The following is a 26,639-nucleotide window of genomic DNA, read 5'->3' as shown; positions in this document are numbered from 1 at the left end:
AATTTCACTTCCCCCCCGGCCCCCCCCCTCAATCTTGGAAATCATTTTTATCTCAGATGTTTGGTACAGGGATAACCAGAAAATTCTGAAATTGGAAGGCGGCTTTTAGAATCAATTTTAACTTTAAAAAGTACAATGAATATGAGACACAGTGATTGTGCAGTGTTGATTTAATAAGTGTTTACTTAAACTATTTGCTTTTTGTTATAACATTGAATACACTCATTATTGCTGTAATTTGGGATAGAAGGGTGGAAAGATTTTGTCAGCTAATGTTGGATTTTCTTGAAAATGTGTGAAATGTATACTCCGGTGGACAGGGGGAGCCCAGCAAAGTTATCATAATCGATTACCAGGGAACAAACAAAAATAAAAAATATTTTAACAATTTTGAAAAAAATGGTTTTTAATCAAAAAAAAATCTTTCTTTGTTTGAATACAAGTTATGCTACAAAAGACCGATTAACTAAAATTTCTTTATTACAAGCTTTTTTAAGGATGCAACAATTTTCATTAAATCCAGGTTATCTAAAAACATTTTTAGTGATATAGATAAAAAAGATTTTATTGAATCCTTCCAGGGTTTATCATGGAAACCCTCGGGGGTTTATATTTCCATTGAATCTAATTTTCTGAAAATAGATAACACATTTTATCGATTCAACTTAAATATTTTTTCATCAAAAATGTTTTTTTTTTTTACCAGATGTTGTTGATCTCACATCCTGCTGTAGACCTCCTCTATCTACTGGGGGTAAATACAAACAGACAGTTTAGGTAAAATATTTCCTTTTACTTTATAACAATTGTAAAGTTGCATGATGCCTGATTCACAACGATGAACCTTTTTCTTATTGTTGATAATTGTGAGATTTTGTTATTCTAACTGAAATAGGTTATTTTCTATGAAGTAGGAATGTTCGATTCACGGGCAGCCGTAGTACATATATTTAACAGTCAATTTGATGATTTAAAGAAACCCTAAGCTGCAGCTTTAATTTCGTTATCTTCAACTGAAGTATGCTTCAAAGATATAAAGTTGTTAACTCTATTTGTCTGTTTGTTTGTTTGTCCGATCATAACTCAAGAAGCCTTGGACCGATTTTGAGATTTAAGATGAGTGGGTCAACATTTATCAGGAAAAATAGCTAATTTACGACCAAGTGCGGGAAAACGGCTTAAGTAACTATGAGTACCTTGGACAAAGCTGTATTTACAAGCTATAGCTTCAAAAATATCAGTTTCCTTGTCTTTAAAACGTTATGTTTGGTGGGGCATCCTGTATTATGAAAATATTAAAATGAAAACTTTACAATATATATATACGAGATTAATATTAGTTTATATGTTTTTACTTTTTCTCAATTTTACGAATAATCTGATTCCTAAGAATAATCCTTTAAGTTTATTAGGGTAACTTAGAATTCTCTTTTGAGGACTTTAGAAAAGAGTATATGGAGAGGCAGGTAATGGAAAAATTTAACATCCACATTTTTAATCTTTTTTAAATATTTTTTTTAATTTGTTTGATTAAAAAGTAATTGTAAGACTCTGGTGGGAAAATTTTTCTATCTATTTTACTAGATGTCTTGCCAAATATCTTTCTAGTTGCAGACCAATATTTTTCTAGTTGCAGACCTGCATACTCCATTAACCTTTTAAAAAAATGTTTATTTTTAAATTTGATTATTTGCTCTAAAAGAAGCCGCTTATTGTACTTTCACAAATTTGAAACATATTTAATATTTTTTCATTGTTCTTTTTTCTAGGATATGGCAATACTGCTGGCAAGTGGGACAATGCCTAATGTTCTGAACCCTGAGGTATAACAACGTGGTTTTTATACTCTCCATTTTCTATTTAGGGACTGTAATCATAATTTCAAGTGACCCTCCATGTAAATAAGGTAGTCACAATGGTATCCCATGAAACCTTTATCTGGTCAATAATGTGAAAGATATTTTCATTTTTCGTATTTTGTATAAAAGTAGTTTTAAGTAGGTTTAAACAGATCAGGAAATACCCAATCTGATAACGATTATATCCCACAACAACCTGAGAATATTAGGTTTGCTCCCATTATAATTTTTTTATTTTTATTTTGCATTTTTAATAGATGTAATTGATAGTATTATTTAAAAGTCCGTATTACGTCACAAGAACTTCCACCTATGAGAGTGCAGTATACTGGTCACGGGAATGGGATACAGGCGGAAATCACGTGACCAGTATACTGCACTGTCATTGGCTGAAGTTATGGTGACGTAATACGGACTATACGGCCTACAATGTAATAATATTATCAATTATATCTATTAAAAATGCAAAATAAAAATTAAATGATTATAACAGGAGCAAACCTGAGATTCTCAGGTCTTTGTGGGACATCGTCGTTTTCAGATTGGTTTCGCTTTTGTGGAATATCTGTTTTATACTACGAATTTTATACAAAATTTTATATATATGAATTTCTCGAGACAGACACATCCGATAGATGTCTTATATGTATTGTTAAACGCGTGCGATTCTCAGGTTTCATCCTATACCCCCTTTCATTAAATTTGTTTTAGAACAAGACTGAAAGATCTAGCCAAGGAACTCTACGAGAAAGAATGGAAGTAGATGTAAAAAATCATGTAAACAAACTGCATAGAAACAAGTAAACAATCACATAAACAAAGTTATGAACAAAGCTGCAAAGAAACAACAATCATATAAACAAAGTTGTAAACAAAGTTGTAAATAAACTTGTAAACAAATTTGTAAACAATACGTAAACAAAATTGTAAACAACATTTTAAACGAAGTTGTAAACAAACATAAACACAAAAAGTAAACAGTTTTGTAAACAAAAATGTAAAAAAAGTTGGGAAAAAATATGTAAACAAAATTGTGAAAAATTAGTTGTAAACAATCATGTAAACAAAATTGTAAACAAACTTGTTAAAAAATTGTAAACAAAACATGTTGAAAATTGTAACAAGCATGTAAACAAAATTGTTAACAGAGTTGTAAACAAACAAGCAAACAAAATCGTTAGCAAAGTTGTATACAAATAGGTTTACAAAATTGTAAACTAACATGTAAACGATTAGTTGTAAACAAACATGTAAACCCACATGTAAACAAAGTTGTAAATGAATGTATAAACAAACTATATTTTGCATAAAAAATTTTAAGCAAAGCTGTTAACAAGGATTTAAACAAAAATTTATACAAAGTTGTTAACAAATAGTCAACAAAATAGTTGACAAGAATATCACATCTTAACTAACATAACAACAAATATGTAAACAAGGTTGTAAACTCGCATTGAAAATAGTTTTATATGTTACTAAGATGTTGGTTTTGACTTTATTAGCTCAGCCAAGTACTACATTCTTAGTGGAATATTTTGGTGAAAGATTAAAACAAAATTATTTGTCATTTTTTATATTGTTTCAATAGCAGTATTTGTCTTCTAACAAGTGATGCAAGTGATGTAGTATTCGAAATGATTTTTTGTTACTTTGTTCTTATATATATTTTTGACATTTTTACGTTAATTTATATATCTATTTTTATATATCTGTTTCGCGACCAAGCCTGGCCGCTTTAAATATCCTATAGTTTTATAACCTCGTCATGGTCTGCTATGGGGTTTGATTGGAACCAGCACTAAATCTCAGATCTTTTGGACGCAAACTCTTCTTCGTTTAGGCTCTCTCCCTGTGCTCTAAACAGTACCAGACGGGTTCAATCTATAAACGATCGCCCAATTAGTTTATTTATAACTGTGAAAATACAATAAGAAGAAAATATATACAAAATCAGTTCGTGGAAATAAAAATCTTTACTTGCTCGAAATATGCAATAAACTCTAACATGGTTAAATTCGAACACATTAGGATAGAAACTCAGTTCTCATATAAAAGAATCTAGTAATGCCTAATTAATACCTTAATGTGCCGTATGCAGATCACAACAATAATACTTGCTGTATCAATATCAAGTGTAAATGGTGGACACAGTACAGATTTAAGGTCAAGTTTACAATACAAAACTGGTTTCAATTAGTCCCTCCCTCAACTTCAGGGGTTTCACATCTTCTAAGAGGAGAGCTCAGCCTCTCAGGGGCAGGGAGTTTAGAACGAGACGATTACGTCGCGTGACTAAAGTGTAGAGTGTACAGTGTAGAGTATAGAGTGTAGAGTGTAGAGTGTGTAGAGTTTAGAGTGTGTATAGTGCAGAGCGTAGAGTGTAGAGTGTAGAGTGTGTAGAGTGTGTAGAGTGTGTAGAGTGTAGAGTGTAAAGTCTAGAGTGTAGAGTGTGTAGAGTTTAGAGTGTGTATAGTGTAGAGTGTGTAAAGTGCAGAGCGTAGAGTGTAGAGTGTATGTAGAGTGTAGACTGTAGAGTGTAGAGTGTAGTGTGTAGAGTGTAGAGTTTAGAGTGTAGAGTGTATGTAGAGTGTAGTGTATTTAGAGTGTATGTAGAGTGTAGAGTGTGTATAGTATGTATGAGTGTATTATACTGTATACAGTATAAAGACCACACATGATAAGTTTGCATGATATATAATTCCTTCTTCTAGGTCCAACCTACTCCCAATTATACACAAAAATTTATGAATTGGACGGAAATTTTTACAGAAATTTAATGTTAATCAAATATATTGCCAGGCTAACATGTTAAAGCTATGATAAGAGCCAATTTTTAGAAACAATAAAAAAGTGCATTTACTAAAATTGTAAAAAACAGACTAAGGAAGAATTAGATTTTTTATATTTATTATTTACACAGGGTGACCAGAATTTTTAAGCTTTTTAAATGTTTTAAAAATTACACAAAATTTGCTTGACTTCAAAGTTTTATTTTTGGGTGGAGTTGTTTAAGTAACTTCGATGTATCCAATCCCATATTCAGATAACTGAATGATTTCTGGTGAACACTGTTTAGAATATATTGAACACAATTAACTAAATAATAGATAAGCATAGGATTCTTTGATCCCATTCTTTTCAGTCAAATAAAAACCATTTGTTATTAGTATTGTTTCAGTTCAAACTAAAGATCAATAATGACCCACACATTTTTGTCTTGAATAGGTTTCAGTATTTCAGTAAAAAAGGGACTGAAGAATAATTTCAAATGACCCTTCATGCAAAGATGGCACAGTAACAGTAGTAAACTTAAAAGCTTTGTCTGTATGAATGAGATATAGAGTTTTATAAATTTGAAAACTGATTATTTTTAATTGTGGTTTCTATAAAAAAAATCACTTTGCATTTTTAATGTTTAAGAATCTGTTTACCGAATAACGTTATACGTTTTCGAACTAAAGATAAAGTATAAACTTCAACACTACTTTTAGGACGTGTTTTTATCGCAAAAGTAAGGTTATTGTTTAATTTTATTTTTAGAACTACTAAGACATCGATTGCATTTATATAATTTATATTTCATTTTCTAGAACTAATGATATTATAATACTGCAGATATTTAGTTTTTTAATTGTACGACTATATGAGCTCTTTTAAATTGTTCTCGCATATTTTAGGCTATTATTCATTTTTAAACTACTGAGATTTTTAGGTATAAACCCCATTGAAAAACTGTCAAAGCGACATTTTATAATTTTTTTTCGATGTCTTAGTTTTGGATTAAACTGCATGATTTTACAACCTGAGAAGTTTTTAGGAAGAAAGGAATCGAGTCTTTGCCACAAACTCAAATTTTTTAATCCCTGTATCTTGCCAACTTGATGGTGTAAACCTTTGATATTTCAAACATAGATTGTTTGATATTATATGATCAAAATGTCAAGGTTCTTCAAACACTGTATACCTGTAGGGGGGAAAAGAATCAACTGTAATGAAATGTTGTAAAATGAAGGATTGAATCAGATATCATCTATATAACATGGTGCACACACGAGACTAATGAATTTTGTTTCACGTGTATCTGACATGCATCAGGAATTTTCGAGCCATCAATCTACCAGATCATCAGTCAAAATTATTTTATGAGGAAACAAAAAAATGGTTGGATTATAATTTAAGTCAAGATAAGAAATAATAAATTCTGGACAATGCGCGCTAAAAAATAATGAGAACAAGATAGGACAGGGATACCCACAAAGGATGAGCTATCAATGACGACTTAACAATCTTGAAATAAAAAAAAATAAATAATTCCTAGATCGAATATTGTGTCTGCTTAAATTGTAAAGATTTTGATTAAAAAACCCTGAATTTAAGGTGAAAGACTTTATAAAGATTCTGTACAGTTGTATCTGAGTATCCATGTATATAAAGTCGTATCTGAGTAACCATGTATATAAAGTCGTATCTGAGTAACCATGTATATAAAGTCGTATCTGAGTAACCATGTATATAAAGCCGTATCTGAGTAACCATGTATATAAAGTCGTATCTGAGTAATCATGTATAAAAAGTCGTATCTGAGTAACCATGTATATAAAGTCGTATCTGAGTAACCATGTATAAAAAGTCGTATCTGAGTAACCATGTATATAAAGTCGTATCTGAGTATCCATGTATATAAAGTCATATCTGAGTAACCATGTATATAAAGTCGTATCTGAGTAACCATGTATATAAAGTCGTTTCTGAGTAACCATGTATATAACGTCATATCTGAGTAACCATGAATATTAAGTCGTATCTGAGTAACCATGTATATAAAGTCGTATCTGAGTAACCATGTATATAAAGTCATATCTGAATAACCATGTATATAAAGTCGTATCTGAGTAACCATGTATATAAAGTCGTTTCTGAGTAACCATGTATATAAAGTCATATCTGAGTAACCATGTATATAAAGTCGTATCTGAGTAACCATGTATATATATAGTCGTATCTTAGTAACCATGTATATAAAGTCGTATCTGAGTAACCATGTATATAAAGTCGTATCTGAGTAACCTGTATATAAAGTCGGCTGCAGAAATACAAGAAAAATTAATAAACTACTACAAGAAAACAAGAACTATATATATAAAAGGTCGTTTTTTGCAATCAGTCAGAGGTTGCCAAAAAATGTTCTTTTAAGGTTTGTCAAAAATTTACCAAAAAAATTAATTATTTATTGCACTTTATGTCAAACAAAATATAAAGCTCTTCTGGGGGGGGGGGGGTTGGCAAAAACAACAATTTAAAGATCAAGATTATTAAGAATTAAATCATTAAAAGTAAGACAATTTTTCTCTTTTAATAAAGTGAAATTAAGATGTATACATATTTATATGTAAAATATGCACAATGATTGAAATAAATCCAGTTTTTTTTACAGAATAACTGAAAGGAAGCCTTTTATTTGATAGAGTTTGTTAATCCCAGAAATTATTGGGAAATCCTTCATCAAATTTATTCTTAGTTCTTCCCTGCTGCAGTAAATCTTGTTTTTTTTATTTAGAAAAGATCAAGTTCAATCTTAAGTCCTCCTTTTTTAATGAGATTAAGGTCGTTATTAAAGATTGTGTGTGTAATCCAAAATAATTAATAAGAACACTTGTCTTACTTGGTTTCCTCTTAAATTTGTTTTTAGAAATTTAAGTGAAAATAAAGGATTGATTGATGTCGTCGTCTTTTATATTGAAATAATTAAAAATTAGTTTTTAAGAAATTTCAGAATTAAATAAATAAATATTTAGGCCAGTGCTGTTTTATAAAACCTTCTAAATTATAAACATCTAATTCATACTTGATCACACAAAGCTTTTAAGGGTACTGTTGTCAATCAGGCAATACCATTTTGCATATAAAAAACTACGTGGGGGGTCACATGGGGGGGATGTGAATTTGATACCCAGACAAAATATGAGATGCGGCGAAAAACGAGTTGAAATCGTAACATTTAGACGAGGTTTGCTTAAGAAAGAGGTGCGCTCTTTTAATGGGCCGAGACGTAGCTCTTTAAGAAGAAAAGAACGCTCTCTGGTCTAGTCGGGTACTGAGCATTTCTTGTTTTTCTATTATTCAGTTTTCTTACTATCATACTTTTTATTGTTGCAAACTTACAGGTCCGTTTTACGTTGAATAATGACGACTCCTTGACACCCCCACCACGGTGGGGTATTTTAGGGGGTCAGGAGAGTGACAGGTTTTTTGTCACAATACTCCTCTTTAAATGCTTTTGTCTTGTGTTTCTATGGTGAGAATGGACAAAATGAATATATTCTGATAATCTTAAAATTTACAAACATTGTATGAATTGTAGCTTGCATTGATTTATAATTAATTTTCCCGTTCCTATACTTAACCTTGAATGGATCTTGTAAACCCGCAATATATTTAGATGTCGTCTTTGTTACAGCGAGCTATTTCGAAAAAAAACATATATTTAAAAGATTCAAACAGTCATATATAAAAGATTTTGGGGCGTCGGCAGCACGCCAAATTCTTGATTTGGTCCAGAGTAGTGTGTTGAAAAATCCTATTTCAAGAGTTTTCAATAGATAGCGGGTTTTCGATCGAAATTCTTGACTTAAACATAAAATTTTAACAATTAGAGAAATCTCTCAAAAGTTTTTTTTCAGCGGCCAAGCCTTATTTGAAATAAATATGAGGTTTACGGAATAAGCTCAGTTTGGCTGACCCCTCCCCCCTCTTGGCCCCCACGATTGTCCAAAATTGTTGAATTTTCCTGACTTTTAATGCCAAAAGGAAGCAAATTTGAAGCGAAATTTAGCAAGTTAGTTTTTAAGTAATTCAAAACATTGTTGTTCTTTTCATTAACACTTCAATTATTTTGATTTTAATTTTTTAATATCTATATCTTTACTACCTGAAGATATAAGGGTTAGAAAAATAGAGTAATCAGTTTCTTTGGTTCAATATATTTTTTTTTACAAAAACATGTCTGTCTGTGGATCAATAAGTCTTACTACATAATGTTGCGATATATTCATGAACCTATGTATATATATGTCACAGTTTTGTGCGTCCACAGTATGCGACCTATTTTGAAACAGAGACTTCTGATAGCTGTAACCAGCTTATCTAAGGGATAAATACATGATTCAGAGTCCCATAGCTGCAGTTACTATTTTAAAACTCATTTAAAATGATTTTTTTCAATTTCCAATTATTCGATAATTTTTGTTGTTTTTACTATTTGAAGTGACTTTTTAATTTTATTGCAGTCCAATTTCAAATAAATGTAAGTTGTCTTCTTTACTCATTTAACAGTGTAATGTCGCCTTTTCTTTAAAAATATAAACATATCAGAGAAACGATACTTACTTAAATTGATTGCAAATTACTTTATTACACTTCTTAAGTAAAAGGAATAACAAAGACGACGTTAATTCCAGAGTTAGCTGGTTCTAACCATAGATAAAGATAGATTGCGCATAAGACGACATTTTTCATCTTGAAAGATATAAATGTACAGAGATGTTTTAAAGAAATTCCTATTATATAGATTAACTAGGTCGGTTGTGAACATTGGCTGTTCTTATATTATTGAGTACTTGTGGTGCACATGAGTTCTGTAAAGAGAAATATAGGTTAGTCAAGTCCTTCTCATGTCTTTCTTCAGTTGTCGTCAATATGATAATTTGATAATTTGATTCTCAAAATAAAATTCACTCCTGAGTGGTTTAATAGTTATGAAATCCATTAAAACACCAAACCACCCCGCTTATCATTGAAGTACACTTTGAAACCTAGAAGTATAAGTTTGCGGACTGTACAATTCTTAGTGATTTTGCGTACATAAGCTATCTATGTTTATTTATTTATCTATGGTTCTAACTGCAGAATAGATAGATGTTTTGCTGGATATTCCAGAGTTAGCTAGTTCTAACTGTAGAATAGATAGATGTTTTGCTGGATATTCCAGAGTTAGCTTGGTTTTACTATAGAATAGATAGATGTTTTGCTGGATATTCCAGAGTTAGCTAGTTCTAACTGTAGAAAAGATAGATGTTTTGCTGGATATTCCAGAGTTAGCTAGTTCTTATTATAGAATAGATAGATGTTTTGCTGGATATTCCAGGCTAGAATCGTGATCAATCGATCAGCTGTAATCCGTGAAAAAATACTGAATATTTATATTTTTATACTTTTATTTACCGAGGATAATTTCATCATCATTTTCCACTAATATACTTCACGATCATATACACAGGGCACAGGTCATAACTCACTATACAGTGGGACTCAAAAACTATGAAACAAGAAGACGACTTTTAGTCCAAATTGACATGACAGTGTACATTCAAACATTGAGCTGGAAACTTTAGAATTGTGGATATTAAGATCAATGCTTGATCTCCTCTCTTAAGATTAATTTATTCTTACATTAATATCCAAGAAAATTATCTTAAATGCAACCAATCAGAGTGTCGATTGTAAAAACCGAACAGCCAATTAGAAGCCGAGAAATATAGAAATTTGACGCACGATCATCAATGATTAATCAAAAGTGTCCACAATGGATACAGAATTTAAGCAATTGGGATATAGAGTATATATGTATTTACAATACAATAGTTTTTAGCTCTGTACATAGTAAACATATATATTTAAGTTAATTAAAAACTATTTGCTGGATAACAAAATTAAATATACATAAGATTGTATAAAAGTTCTCCAACGATTTTTGGGTTCAACTGTAGCAACACATGTTCAAACATGTTCAAATATGTAGATTTATCAAAGTTAATAAAATTCATTATTATTTTTGGTTTCGCCACTTTTGAAAAGATTAAGATTATAGTGCAGAATATAATCTGTATTCATACAGTGAGAACCAGAAAACTGTGGAATAGGAAGACAATATTAAAGCTATAATCAAGTGTATTTGATGTTGTTACAAAACATACATTTTTACTAATAAATTATTAAATCACATTAAGTGAAATGGTTCTGTTTACAATAACAATTGTTGTGTCTCATGTTCATTTAACATATATTTAAATTCATAACAATTGAGTTTAAAAGTCGTCTTGCTATTTTTAGTACAACAGTTTATTGCACATATCTTCTATACTATGGAGGATGATTCATTTAATGTCTTGTGCCACTTTGACTTATGGAGTGTTATGACGTGTACTGTACTGTACAGATCACTCTAGCTGCTTAAACGTAGGCCCCGTATTTATAGCTCCTGGTGCTGCAAACTTGCTTTTTCTTTGTCAAATTAATTAGTTTTAAAGGTTGTATATAAAAAAGATAAAATTTAATAAAATTGCATAATAATAGGGCGTCATTAACGCCGGAATTTGTGTGCGTAACCCTGTACACATAGATTAATATAGATTGCGGAATAAGACGACATTTTTCATCTTGAAAGATATAAATGTACAGAGATGTTTTAAAGTTATTCCTATTATATAGATTAACTAAGTCGGTTGTGAACATTGGCTGTTCTTATGTCATTGAGTACATGTGGTGTACATGAGTTCTGTAGAGAGAAATATAAGTCAGAACTAAAAATAATTGAGCTATGACCCTTAAATGTTCTACCTCAACCCCCCCCCATAATTTAATATTCTCAAAATAACTATTAATAACTGTTAAATCCATTAAAACACCAAACCACCCCGCTTATCATTGAAGTACATTTTGACCCCTAGAAGTATAAGTTCGCGGACTGTACAATTCTTGGTGATTTGGCGTATATTAGCTATCTATGTTTATTTATTTATCTATGCCTGTACAGTGTAAATTAGGGAAAAGTATATTTTCAAATAGTAAACTGCAGGCAGCGAATATTCTATAATCATAAACTTAACATAGGAGATAATTACAATAATTTAAACTAATTAATTATACAACAAATTAAATTCAATTATTTCTATTATTCCATATAGCATCAAAAATTATAATTATAAAACTATTTCATTTGTTGATCTTGAGGCTTGGTTATCTTTTGTTTGTCAGTGTTTTTTTTGCCAACTGTATTGTTTCTTGCTGTAATACAACCCCCCTTCCTATAAACCTCTCCATCACTCTCTGATATTCCCCGTTGTTAGATCAGTTCAAGTAGATAAATCTCAATATATTTAATATATCGGAATTCAATTCACTGTAGATACTCTGTTTGCGCTTCATCACCTCCCCCTCCCTTCCCCCCTTCACCCTCTCCCTTCCCCCTTCTTTTCTTTGGGCCTTGACTACCTCTTTTATGTAATTTTGTTTTTCACATCCTTATATCTTTGCAAACAGATGGTGTAAACCTTTGATATTTTAAGACTACATTATTTTATCTATCAGCATTCATAGTTTGATAATCCTAAGGTATACGACATTGTGTTGCAAAGATATTAAACAATCAGAGTTTGTGGCAAATAGGTAATTTCTTTTCAGCCCTTTATTTCTTTATTTCATACCAGTGAAATTAACCTTCCTTAATTTTGTATTTAAAGACGGATATTTTGTTATTCAGATTTGTTCTTATACAGGGTTACCCACAAAGGATGAGACTGTGAAGACGACGTGCGATTCAAAGTTAAATTTATTCAAAGTTATAATGCAAGGAAAGTATCTTTTGTACTGCAGTGTACTGTCTCTGGGCGGTAATGTAAACACAAGACGAATGTCACAGCCTGACATGGGATCCATCTTTCACATAAAAAATCAATGAAATATTCTGGTCAAAGGAGACTATTTTGTGAATTATCATAATTATTTTAATTAAATACTTTTATCCTCCACGGATACTAAACAATCACTGCATGCATCTATTCTTGTTTACAAATTCCCCCCAGAGAGAACTGGTTTCAATATGTACGCAGCATATAGGCAACTGCAATTAAGTTTCCTTGCATTATAACCTTGAATTTAGTCTTCTTTCTTGATTCTGACTGTCAATGGCTTTATTAACGATTTGGCAAAGAAAGGAACAGTTTACAGATGAAGGAAATCATGAATATAAGTAAGTATGATAGTATCAACTCTGTACAGTCGTCTCTGAAGTCTCATCCTTTGTGAGTAACCCTGTAATACTAAGAATCAGTCGGCCATTTAAAAATAAAATCTTTAAGAACTCGACCCGCACTGTGTCTATTGGAACCCCCTGTAAATAACCTAGTTTGGCACGAATATACGTTTATGGAAATAGAAATTCGATTAAACTGTGTTAAAAGTTCTAAATAGGCTTGGTCCTGGGGGGGGGGGTTATGATGATTGAGGACAAAGGGGGTGGGGGTAATTCTCTACATGAAAGGTATTCATGAAATTGACAAATAGTATTTCAAGTTGACAAGATGTGTCTTGAATGTTTATAATAAACTAGAATTTCAACAATAGCATAATTGTTAGAAGAAAACCTATCGTTGTGTTTTATCTACATATTAAAGTTCACCGAAGACAGTTCGATATATCTAACACTCTTGATGATGTTCATAACAATCTGTAAGTTAGGTTAACCTAACTCTTCTTGTTGCTGTTTGCTTATTTAAACAGTAAATATACACCTTTTTCTTATTCAATTCCTCGCTTTTCTACAACATTTTCTGAGCAGCAATGAGGAAAATATAATCGTTTGTGTTATTGTAGAAAGTGTTGTTGTATTCTGTCAATTTCCTTCTTTTTTCTCTAGAGCATAACTCTGCAAGACTGTTACAGAGAAACCAAAATCTGCATATTATTTTATAGAATCAGGGTTTAAAGGGTACCGTTGTGATTTGGGAATGCAACGCTTTAAAGTTAAGATAACTCGAAATACGGTCAACAGTGCCTTTAATGTATTAATCTGAATACAAAATCTTCGCTGTTATAGTTTAAACGAATAATGAGTAGTTTCGCTGTTATAGTTTAAACGAATAATGAGTAGTTTCGCTCAGGCAGAAGTTAAATCTAAGTGGCGCTTAACATCAGAGAGTGGTGGGCGCGTATTTTCGCGGGGGTCAGTAGGCGCTCTCATCAATACTAGGCGCCATATACCCTCCAGTTCAATATATCGAGGCGCCAGTGCAACACAGGCGCCGGGTCCTTTGCTAAAGTGATTCTGTTTAAAGTTATAAAAATAATTTAGTGAAAAACAAGTGTTATAAAAGACAAATGTCACAAAGAATTGAATAAAAAGGTAAACAACTTTTTGTTTTGTTCTTTATTTCATTTCCATGATTTCCAACTTGTGTGTTTTAAATAATATTTACCATTCGTTTGGTCTTTTTCATTTTTATGTTTTCCTGCTTCTTCTCTTTTTTTAGTCTGATTTTTTCAATTAAAAGAAATAAATTGACTTTTTGTGTCTTTATTTTCCTACATTATTCCCATTTACCCAAGGTTATAATGCAAGGAAAGTTATTTCAGGAGCGTGCGCACCTTTTGTACTGCAGTGTACTGTATCTGAGCGGTAATGTAAACACAAGACGGATGTCAAAGCCAGACATGGGATCCATCTTCCACATAAAAAATCAATGAAATAATCTGGTCATAGGAAACTATAATGTGAACTAACAAAATTATCAAACTTTTATCCTCCTCGGATACTAAATGAACACTGATGCATCTATTCATGTTTACAAATTCCGCCCAGAGAGAACTGGTCTCAACAAGTACGCAGAGTATACGCTACTGCATTTAACTTTCCTTGCATTATATATAACCTTGCATTTACCCATCTATAAATTCATGATGTTGTACATTCAAATATCCAGGTTGAATTGTCAGTAAAGCTTCACTTTCTATCCCATTTTATTTGAAGAATTAATTGACTGTCTTTGTATTTTATACTTTTTTCTGGTCCAGATGATTTGTATCAAAGTATTTAAGTTCTAAGGATTGCAAATGACAGACAACTTTGATTTTGACGACACTTTTTCCAGAATTAGATTATTCTTATACACTAAAAACGAGATTTCAAATACGACTTTATCGATTTAATTTAATTCCCGCTATTTTCTCACCTGTTTTGCCACAAAAATTATTAACATTTAAAAATTTAAAAATAAAAAAAGGCATTTAATTTTTAGAAAACTCACTCAAATGATCAAATTTGTCTTAGAAAGATAAATCGTTATAGGATTATTTTTTAGAAAATTGTTTGAAAACTATTGTATATTGTACAACATGCTTCCACTGCCTTAAATCGGTATACACTGTACTCCAAAGAAAAGAAATTCCCTAACCTATCCGTGATATGGGACAGAATCCAAATAAAATATAAAACTTTTTTTATTCTAGCTCAAGTTTTTAATGGTTAAAAAAGGAGGGAAGGAGTTTTTGCCACAAAATCAAGTTTCTAATCCCCATATCTTTGTTGATGCTATTTTAAGTTTGAAATATCTAAAGTCTACGTAATTTGGTTCAAAAGATATAGGGATTAAAAAATCAGAGCTGATGAAAAATACTTTTGTTACTTTTTACAGGGAGACGAGTATGGAGTCCCTGAAACCTGGAGGCCTGAGTTCAGTCCAGGATATTTTCTTCAATTCTATAGAAACAGTGTCACGTGATGCATCCCTAGAAAGAAGGAGCAGAATTCCAGTAAGGCGGGATTCAAGTTCTCCGCCCTCCTTGCCCTCCTCTGGGCGCTCCACCCCGGTGTACCGCCCCCCAATGCAGAGGGAGGGCTCCTCCCCCCCTGGGCTGCTTTCCCACCACATGCCACGCCCCGCAATTGCTCCTAAACCAAAACTGGGACAAAAACAGGGAAATGACTCCACTGGAGGTCATCAAAGCATCCTCGGAGGCCCTCAGAGTGTTCTAGGAGGCTCTCAGAGCGTGCTGGGAGGTCATATAGGTCCATTCTCTAGGATACCAAGACCTGAAGCTAAAATGAGAAAATGGGAATCCACTTCTAAACTTGAGGTAAGGTTTGCAAAAATATTAGAATTTATGGAAAATCTTAAACTAAGAAAGGAATTGAGTTTTTGCCACAAACTCTGATTTTCTAAACTCTATATCTTTATAACCCAATATGTCGTAGACATTAGATATTTCAAACTATCAATACTTATAGATAAAATAATCTAAGTTTGAAATATCAAAGGTTTGCACCATCAGATTGCAAAGATATTGGGATCAGAAGATTTGAGTTTGTGGCAAAGACTCAATTCCTTTATTAGAAAAAACTTCCCAAAAACGCTAATTTTATTAATTCTACATTATGGTATTTTATCTTATATTCCATAATTTCTTAGAAGCCACCTTAAACCATTTGCTTTGCACAATCAATGATCATTTTAGCTTATCACATGCGTTGTCCTTAAAATAGGTCCTTGCATCAAGATATTTACAAAAAATGTCATTATTTCAATTTATCAAATTGGATGATTTAAGAATTTCTGTTCAGTAAATATGTCGATCTAGGATTTATTTTAAAGAACTGTACGCGTAGTGACCCTTCATGCAAAGATGGTAATGTCCTTTAGCATTACCCTTAAAACCGGTATTTGATCAATAATGTGGAAGAAATTGTCGATTTTGAGGTTTAAAATTGTTAATTTCTGATAATTTTGATTTGCTTTCTTGCAGTAGAAATGCGCTATTCACTTTTATAAAGATACCAAAATTGAAAATTAGCAGTTTTCAAAAATTCAAACACTAATATCTAATTCATACCTTATCAGACAAAGTACCAATGTGAATCGGGCATTGGCAACTTTGCATGGAGGGTCACTTGAAATAATGCTAACAGTCCCTTTGAACAAAACCTGTACAAAAGAAATCTCCTCAAACTCAAATTTTCTAATCCATAACTTTTGAATCCGATGTTGTAAAGCAAACGTTGACTTATATATCTAGCATATTTCGTACTTTGAAATTTCATTGATCTACGTCATCTTTATTATTTTTACAAAGTTTACAAAGTCTAAGCTGGAGGGTTTTATTGTACAAGTCATTTTAAAGTCTTGTATAAAAAGGAAATATGGGGGAGGTTGGGGGGTGGTTTTGAAATCCCCAACTAGATTTAGCTCCGCTGACTGATGGGGTTCGGTATCTACTAATTTAAACCCTTTGGCAGGGTAGCCAGGGTTTAATTAAATACAATCATTAATCCTTGCAATTCAACAATTTAAAGTGATTAAACCCATCGTTTAGATTTCACACAGTTAATTGCTAGTATTGATGACCTTTTGATTAGATAGAGCAAAGGAGTGGATTAGTTGTGTCTATTATATATATATATATATTTATTTATTTTTTAAGAATTAATTAAAAATATATTTATTTTTTAGTATAATTTATATATTGTTTATTATAACTAGTTCAGGGCGCTGCAATGCAACCCTTGTCTCTAATACAATTTTAAATTTTTTCTCTTAGATTCAAGAAACAATAGCATTTAGATGATTTTGCGGATTTTCATGTTTTTGCTGACGGACATGATGGAAATGAAAAAATGTTAAAAAATGGGAAACTTTTTTAAATTAACACATCGATTGCTGCCGCATTGTTTTTAGGATTAACAAGTCGACAAAAATCATATTTTACGTGAATTTCTAAATGTAAATTATAAAACATATTATGAAAATATATTGATGAAAATAGTATATAATTTATCCCATTTCATAATTCTATGAATTTTGATCATTTCAAATATCTAGGGCGTATATTAGAGCAACAAAAGTATATAAAGGCCCATTTAGGGGATAAAATGCATGAATTTATCCATTTTAGGGGTATGGAGTTTTAGCATTTTCCATTCCAGAGATATGCAAAAGATATTTATTTAAAAAATAATGTGGTTTTTAATTTCTGTACCTGTTTCTAATAAAACTATGTTAAAAACTCCAGATCAGTAAAAAATGTTCAGTAAACCCAATTTTGAGGAATTAGAACCCTCAGAATATCTAAAGATTCAAGGTTCGGAATTAGTTTTTTTCCCGTCAATGTATAGTTTCTTTTTTTAATAAACTGTGATCTTGCCATGCTACATTTATTGCATAAAACGTGATTTGACGACTCTACACTGGGTAGACCAGACTGGACGGTACAAATGAATGCATATACAGTTGTACCGGCTCGGATCATGCAACTTTTAGAGTGGGTTAACTCAAGAACTGAATATTCGTCTCAAACTCTACTAATTTAATCCTTTTATCTTTGCAACCTTAGGTCCAAGAATTCTGCCATATTGAAAGTCAAATTTAACAGTTATGGCCCTTTCCCAAGAAGCTGTGACTTTCAATCACAATTTCTATTAGCAAACATAAGTTTTCTTAAAACGTTTTGTCTGCAGATGCGGATAAAAATGCAACCGGTAAATATAAAGATTGTTGAGTTTTAGACCAAAACGTGACTTAGGCTGCTAAGTCCACGGCGATTGAAATATAAAAATTTTACACCATCGAGTTGCAAAGATATAGGGATTAGAAAATAATAAAAGTATCAAGAATCACCAACAAATGTTTTAAAAAACTTATATTTCCCTCAAATTAGCTTGATGATTGAATTGCCCCTGCTCAGATGTAGAGATAGTTACTTATAGTTACCAACCTTACTGTTATATAATGCTAGATAGCATTCACACTAATCATGAGAACATAATGGGTTAGATTAGAACTGAACAAGGGGGGTGACACAGAAGAGTGGGGTAGATTAGGACTGAACAAAGGGGGGGGGGGGTAGATGAAGGATTAAAGATTACTTTAAATCATCAGTCACGGGTCCCATTTCTTTAAAAAAATTAAACTTATCAATCTGACATTTAAAAAATCGATTTTCAAAAACACATTTGTTTAATTTGTGGTTTTTAATTTAAACAGTTGCTATTTTTGTCTCTATTCATCCTTAGCTAAGTAATTGACAACTCCATTTTTTTCTCTTCTGCATGTTTGAGTTTCAATTTAAAATTTTCCAGGGTGTTAAAATAAAAAACATTTTTAACCCACCCAAAAATGTTGGCCAACAAATATCTGAATGTTCTGTTTTAAAAACAACAGAAATCGTCAGAAACTTTTTTTTAATAGCGATATCCTAAAGACACCATTAAAATCAACTGTCATTATAGATGGTATACAAGTATGGCCTAATCGTTTAGCAATTTGCACAAGAAATGTTGATTCTTAATCCCAAAAAAAATGTTTTCAAAAAAACAGAATTATGTCTTTTTTCCTTTTTCAAATATTTTTTTTTATATGCGTAATGTTTTCTACAAACATTGACAGATATAATATCTTCATACCATTTTTGAAATTTAAATAGGTAGGCCATCTTTTTCTTTTATTAAACATTTTCTCCTTGCGAATTTTATAAAAGAAATATTTCAAAATTTAATTATTTAGATCGATTTTATTTGGAGACTAATTTTTGAAGTTTTGACAGACAATCAGACAGACGGACAGACAAGCAAAGTATATATATATATATATATAGAAGTTCAACTTTTTGTTTCTTTATTTCATATTTATGAATTGGTTAGTTTTATCGCCAAAAGCAATTCTATATTATTGAACTATTGAATTGAAATTTCAGTATTGAATAAAATTAGGGGTATTTCCTTGCATAAAACCACCAAGGACGCAAGGAAAAAATGTTTCAACTGAATTAATCAAAATAATATTAAATGAATTGTTTTAAAAATTTCGTATTTTTTTAGATGAAAAGAACAGCTTCTGACCTAAATGATTCTAGTCTAAGAAAGCGAGCTCTTCAACAGGTTATTTACGCAATTTTTAGATTTTTTTAGCTCCAAAGTAGCTTCCTTTTTTCCCTCAATTCAATCATAACTTCATGATGGCCATTATCGATTCACAACGGTACCCTTATAATTGCTTTGTCTGATCAAATATGAATTATTTACCAATGTTTACAATCTTGAAATATGGTTATTTTCAATTGTGTATTCTCTACAAAAGTGACGATTTCTAATGCAAGAAAACAGAATTAGATCCGTTTAAACCTAGAAAAAATCTGACATTATTATAAATACATATTACATATATTAATGGTGTAGTAAAATTAGTTTTATTTAATTATTATTAGGTTTTAAAACTAATCCCTATCATTTATTAATTATTTTTTGATTTAAAATTGTTCGCTAAAAGTAAATAGAAACTTTGCAATAAGAGACCCTGTAATTGTTGTTATCTTAATTGCCAAGGGCATTGTTACTTTTTCTTCAATTGATTTCCGGAATGTATGATTAAGCTAAAGGAGTTGAGTCATTGCCACAAACTCAAATTTTCTAATCTGAACTATTTGATCTAACAGAATTCATAATTTGAAATATCTAAGATCTACAACTTTGAGCTCCAAAGATAGGGATAAGAAAATCAGAGTTTGTTGCAAAGACTTAATTCCTTAGTTTCATATTTCTGACGAGGGGGGAGGGGGGGGGGCGGTGTTAATGATATACTCCTAACCTGAATGTACAACACTAGAAGACCCTGTTCCTCCACTAGCAAATTGAAAATGATTTAAAATTTAAGAGGGTAATGTTCTATTCACAACTATGCTTTTTAAACCTTCATCTGATCAAACAGGTGGACGATCGATATCGCAGATCTGTGGTGGACGATATCACAGATCTGTGGTGGACGATATCGCAGATCTGTTGTGGAAGATATCGCAGATCTGTGGTGGACGATATCGAAGATCTGTGCCAGCTGTAGAAGTGTTTAGTAATAATTCTGTTGCAGACATCACAATTGAAAATAATTATTTTTTAAACCAAGCTTTAATGGGGTGCTGAAGTGAATCAATAAACAGAGGGTCACTTGAAAAAATGTCAACAGTTCTTTAAAGAAAACTTGTTTTAGACTTCTTCTGTGAATCTGCAGCGTATGTCTGGGTCTGTTACAAACCTATCTAGAGGATCATCCGGTTCCGCCACAAACCTTTCTAGAGGATCATCCGGCTCTGCCTCAAACCTCAGGGCGGCTCCGCCCTTTACAAGATCTGTCTCCGCGTCTTTTGCAAGTCTGACCAGGTAGGATTATGTCAGAACAAATTGAAATTATGGATTTTTTAAGAAAAAAAGGGGGGGCTAAATGTTGATGTCTGCTCCTTGATAAATGGGAATACTCAATACCCCCATTTGCTTAAGAGGGTTTTTTTTTACTTTTTAAACAGGGTATTGTAAAATTTGTAAAATATTTCCTCTTTTCCATTATTGGGGTTTGCCCCCAATGAAGTTATTTTTTTGGGTTTGATAGGGTTAGAAATTAAGGGGGAGGGGGAATCCATGTCTTCTTGAGAAAATAAACAATCCACATGATAAAGAAAAGTATTGCGCAATAATAAAATACTTGAAATTGAACTGACATCTGGGAAACTCATAAACAGACATTCATGCCCCATTTACTGCTTTAAACACCAACTGGAAAATTTAATATTTCTAAAAAGGGAGACTCATTTCACTTTTGTTTCAGTGGGCCTTGTGAAATTGTATTATAAGTCATATATCATGATTATGTGATATCTAGTTCACAGCTTATACTGACACTTTATAAATTGTTCTGTCCAAAATATAAAATTAATGTATCATCATTTAGATATATTTCTATAAACCATAGCTATAAACATCATATGTGAACAATCTAAGTGGGGTAGGGGTAGCTGCGGGGGCGGTATCCCACATCCCCCCCATACATTTCGTAATCCCTTGAAGATATTAATATACTCGCCTCAAACTCTATAATTGTATCACTTCTTTCTCTTTGCATTTTATGAGTGTACACCTGAATTGGTTAATTGACTATTTTATTTATCAGATTTCATAGTATGAAACATCAAAGTATACGACATCAAGCTGTAATGATATGAGGAATTGAAAATAAGAGTTTGTGGAGAGTGTTCGGTTTTTTTAATACTTCAACAGGGTGCTTTTAATAAAGTCTTATTTTTGATTTGGTGAAGAGATTGGCAAATATCCACCAAAAGATAGAAAATCGGTCATTCAATACTTCTTCAAAACTGTACAATGGCGATCTTTCGGTGATTTTTATCAATCTCTAAACGAAATAAAAAATAGCACTTTATAAAAACACCCTGTATATTCCTGGGTTTGGTTAAACTAAAAATATATTTAAATGAACTAAATCTGGTTTTGCTTACTATCTATATTTTACGATACATTATTTATTTTTTAGATCAAGCAGTAATTCATCTTTCTCCACACTTGACTTTCATAAGAATAAACAGGTATCTTTTTAAATAATCATCAATTTTGCATTTTTTATTGTCTAATCACTAAATATTACCGTTTGTGTAGTAAAAGTTGTGAATTTGTCCAAATTGGCTAGTTCTTTAAAATTAACATATTTATTATTGTATATTTTATTAAATTTGATTGAACTACTGATATGCCCATGGTTAGTAAATTTATTATATTCATGTCTCCCTAGCTCTAATGTTTTTTGACCAGCTCTGTAAAATGATAAATGAGGGACATGATCCCGGTCAAGGGATGGTTTGGTGTAAAGAACTTGAAGTATAAAAAGCTAAAGTATTCACCAGATCTCTAAGTACAACTGTGTTAAATGAGATATTTTGTACAGTAAAAACTTAAAGGGTGTCCCACGAAACATGACAGCTGGTGAATTGTTTTGAATGTCATATTCCATATGCTGTTTTAGATCTTAAGACTTTCTGCAGTTTATTTCGTAAAGAAAATCTTTCACTCAGAAAGATTTTACTTTGAAATCTATGTCAAACAACTTAACAAAGTACTGAAATAGACATTTTAAATTATTCCCCAACTGTGATGTTTAGTGGGACACCCTGTACCTCCACAGACTTTAATGTACTCAGACACTCTGGCGCTTTTAAAAGGGTTGGATAAGATAAATGTTAAAGGATTATATCCTAATATTTGTTCATAATTTAGATTTTAACCCTTTAAATCTAGGAAAGGGGGGGGGGTGGTAGACGTGCACCCCCCTTTTATTTTAGCTGCATTTGGTAGGGTACAGGAAGGGTGTTTTTTTTGACAATTTCTTCAGTGTTGCCAAAAGATTGTCAGTTTACACGAAATTTCCACAGTTTTGAGAATTCCAAGTCTATCTTCTAATTATTTGACACCAAGGTCCTTGTAGATATACAATACACAGTATTTAAGCATTTTCAAACCTTCGCCTTTACTAGAATATGTAGAGCCCGCCCGTCCGACTAATATTTATCTAATTTCATGCATTAAACTGTAATTTTACAAATGCAAGCGGAAACTTTGGAAATTAGCCTTAGTTGCTTAGAATCAGAAAAAACAAGGTTTTGTTAGTTTTATACATTATATATACAATATACATGCCATGTTTAATGGAATTCTCTAAAAAATGCCATCAATTTTAATTAATTTGATAAAAAAAGTGTTTGTGATGTTGTTATGATGCAAATATCAGTTTTATCAGCAGATTGAAAATTAACTTAAGTAAACTGGGGTTGTGTACATGATGTCTGTTATGTTTTAAATCTAACAGTTGTCTTTCTATTTCACTGTTTAAATGGATTCCACTGCATGTAAGCTTGTCACTTTTCAATTCACTATTTTTTCCAGATAAAGAGTGACGAATCTAAATCAGTCTCGCGACGCCTCTCAAAACGGGATGAAGAGGTTGAAAGGTGAGAACTTGACGCGGCAGACTACGTACAAATAAATCCGCGAAATGAAGACGAATCCATTTAAAATTATTTTCTTGCTGGGCCTTACAGTTGTAGGCATGCAAACATAATCTTACCGTTGGTATGTTACAGGAATTTTTTGTTAAAGAATTATCCAAATTAAACACATTAGAATAATTTGATTAGGTTTTTTGCGTTCCCCCTTAATTTACTCGTGAACCCTTCACCTCTGTTCATATATCAGAGCGTATATAAGAAAAAAACCCTTTGTGTTTGAAAGACTGAGTTGATTAATCCTTAACCTATATATATTCGGTCGTCATCATATATATCAATACAGTGAACACAATTTTTGTTTTTAATTTTGATTTCAACCAATTCAACCATCATGGATACATATAAACATGGAAAAACACTGTCAATTAACAGCTTTTCTTTGTTTACTTGTAAACTTGTAACATGAAAAAGCTTTTTAGAAGTCAAACTTAAAAGAAAAGTCATCTTCATTGTATTGATATAAACGCCGACCGTCGTCATATCTAGGGAGTTTGAACCCATACATTGAATTTGAATATTGTAATTACAGGGAAATATATTTTATTTTAAGTAAATTTCGTAATTTTCACTTTTTAATCAATATGAAAAGAGTTGTTAAAATGCACGAATTAGCTTTATCTGTCTAGTGTCTATGTTATACCTTAAAGGGACTATTATCGAGATAATTTCAAGTGAATCTGTTGCATGCTAGATTTATTAAATAGGGTTCCAGCATTGTTAAACGGATCTGTAAATCTTTTATTTGAGGGTTTACTTGAAATTATGTCAACAGTTCCTTTAAAAAAAAATTTTAATCCTTCTTATTTATACTTAAAGAGTTTAACCCTCCCCTTCCCCATCCCCAACCCTCTTTCTTGATTTTTCTGGCAATCATATCCATCGTTTTTGCAACAACAAAAATAGAATGAATGGATATACTTTGCCTATACGGGGCATCCTTTATGAGATGACGGATTGATGTATAAGACGAATGATGAGTATGATAGATTGGAGAAATTTTGCAAAATAAACATTGCCATACACATCATAGGCACAAAAAGAGCGGAGCTTGGCAGACTTTCCCCAATTTGTACATACGCCCCCCCCCCCCCATTCAACCAGCCTCATTTTTTAAACTTGAAATTTTAGTACGTGCAAATACTCTATCTGTTTATTTGTGATTTTTATTAGTGCTATTTATTTAATTTTTTTCAACAATTACACTATTCCAATTTGTTTAAAATGCGCAACTAATAAATTCGAAGAAAGGTTTAAATCTGCAATAAAAACCTAAAAAGTTTTATTAGAAAAACGATGTAAATTGCCAAGACAAATAAATTCAGAATTATTCGTTCCTGCGCGGCTACGCCTTAAAAAGCGTAAAACAGACTATTTTTGTTCAAACTTAATCATTCTGTTTTACTTTAAACACAGAACTCTGTTTGTTAACAAGTAAGTAGAGCACGCCTTGTTACCCGATGTTTTTTAACGATTGGTCTGATATATATTGTGATCCTATACCTTGACAACTATTGACAACCTGCCAAAATTGGCATCAAGGTTTGAACACATGTCTATTTATAAAAACTTTGATCAGCAAGAACTCGGATATCAGCTGCATAGTGTACTACTCATAAGGATAAGGATAAGGATGAGTAACACTTTTGCCAGTTCGGAGTAGGGGGGGGGGGGTAAAGGACAGGATAGGATTTGACAAAGGAAAAAAAGATGTGAGGACAAGGGAAGGACACAGATCTCCAGTAAAAACATGTCAAAAGAAATTATATAGGATGGAACAAAAGGCAAGGTAAATTATAGGACACAATATTTATACAGGGGCAGCATAATACACGATCAAATCAGGACAAGATAGGACAAAGGGAAGATTAAAGAAACAATCAAGGACAAAAAAGTTCAAAACAAAGAACGGTACAAAGAGAAGGACCACAAATTAACAGAGGTAAGACAAAGGAGAGGTCAAAGGATAATCCATAGGGATGTATGTCTTCACAATGGAAAGGACACCAGATTAAAGGACAAACCAAGGACAGGAAAAGGAAAGATCGAAAATAATATTTTGAATATTTAGATTGAAAGACGAGCTTAACCAGAGCTTGGAGTTGATCCATGGTTTACGAGGAGAGGTTAGCGTCCACAAAAAATTACAGCCCATTCGGTCCAGCCGTTTGGCCGGCTTCGGTGACATATATACGAATTAGACTAGATTGCCAGCTGAAGGGCCCGGCGTTGCCCGTGGAAAAAGAAATTTTGAAAAAAAATCTGATTTTTTTTAAGCCTATCATCTACCGGTCACGGCCATGAGTGTCTCCAAAAAAATGTTAGCCCAATCGGTCTAGCCGTTAAGCCGGCTATACGCAACATATCTTAATACAAATGTCTTGTTTTATTACATAGATTTGCATCAAACTCTGGTTTTTAATCGCTATATCTTTGCAACCTAATGTCGTAGACTATGAACTTTTGCTTTTAAGAATGAAATCCTCAATTTGCAAAGATACATGGAATACACCATTAGAGTTGCGATAAGTGATCATTTTCTTTGCAATGAAATAAATGAGTTTTTATTTCTATTAAAAAATGTTTTTTTCATCCTCTTTAAAAGTAAATCTTCTATACTTCCGTTTGTGCTGTATTGTTTTATTGCATGCAGGGTTTAACCCTAATGGGTATTTTTGTAATTTCAAATACGAGTTAATAGTTGTTTGTGGTTCAGCATCATACTTCACAACATAGCACGTTAAACTAAACTAAATTTCACGTAAGATTTAAATCTTGCATGTTTTCAATCATAATTCATATAATATAAAGAGGTTTACATGTATCAGGTTGCAGTATCAGGTTGCATAGAAATAGGGATTCAAAAAATTGAGTTTGTGGTAAAGGCTGTATTCTCTTGCTTCTCTCATACTTGTGCTCAGATCAAAACTACAGGAGCTACGAGGTCACAAAGTCAAACCAGATAATGCCGCTTCAACTTGAACCTTCCCCTTCTGTTATAGTTTGCATTGATATACAAATATTAACAATCTTTATAATAAAACAAGACATTCATATATATGTTGCGTATAGCCAGCAAAACGGCTGGACCGATTGGGCTGAATTTTTTTGTGGACACTCATG

General features: G+C 31.9%; 1 protein-coding gene across 1 annotated transcript; it reads left to right on the top strand.

Annotated features, from left to right (window-relative positions):
• Window positions 1–13,883: 13,883 nt before the first annotated feature.
• LOC111697459 (uncharacterized) lies at window positions 13,884–26,482 on the top strand. The gene is made up of 8 exons (XM_023467482.1): window positions 13,884–14,037; window positions 15,326–15,767; window positions 19,501–19,560; window positions 20,663–20,832; window positions 21,995–22,046; window positions 23,398–23,462; window positions 25,588–25,642; window positions 26,345–26,482. Exons 2-8 carry the CDS (start codon window positions 15,336–15,338, stop codon window positions 26,480–26,482), a joined length of 972 nt encoding a protein of 323 aa, XP_023323250.1. The 5' UTR covers window positions 13,884–14,037; window positions 15,326–15,335.
• Window positions 26,483–26,639: the final 157 nt, after the last annotated feature.

Source organism: Eurytemora carolleeae, unplaced genomic scaffold, assembly GCF_000591075.1.
Source record: "Eurytemora carolleeae unplaced genomic scaffold, Eaff_2.0 scaffold45, whole genome shotgun sequence".
Classification (NCBI taxonomy): Eukaryota; Metazoa; Arthropoda; class Copepoda; order Calanoida; family Temoridae; genus Eurytemora; species Eurytemora carolleeae.
The sequence above is the reverse complement of the archived record's forward strand: the minus strand, read 5'-3'. Positions and strand labels throughout refer to the sequence as shown.

Coding starts and splice junctions, on each gene's coding strand:
- LOC111697459 (XM_023467482.1), top strand. CDS start 15,336: ATGGAGTCCCTGAAACCTGGAGGCCTGAGTTCAGTCCAGGATATTTTC. Junction 19,561..20,662: donor GAAAGCGAGCTCTTCAACAG/GTTATTTACGCA, acceptor AACTTGTTTTAG/ACTTCTTCTGTGAATCTGCA. Junction 20,833..21,994: donor TCTTTTGCAAGTCTGACCAG/GTAGGATTATGT, acceptor TTTATTTTTTAG/ATCAAGCAGTAATTCATCTT.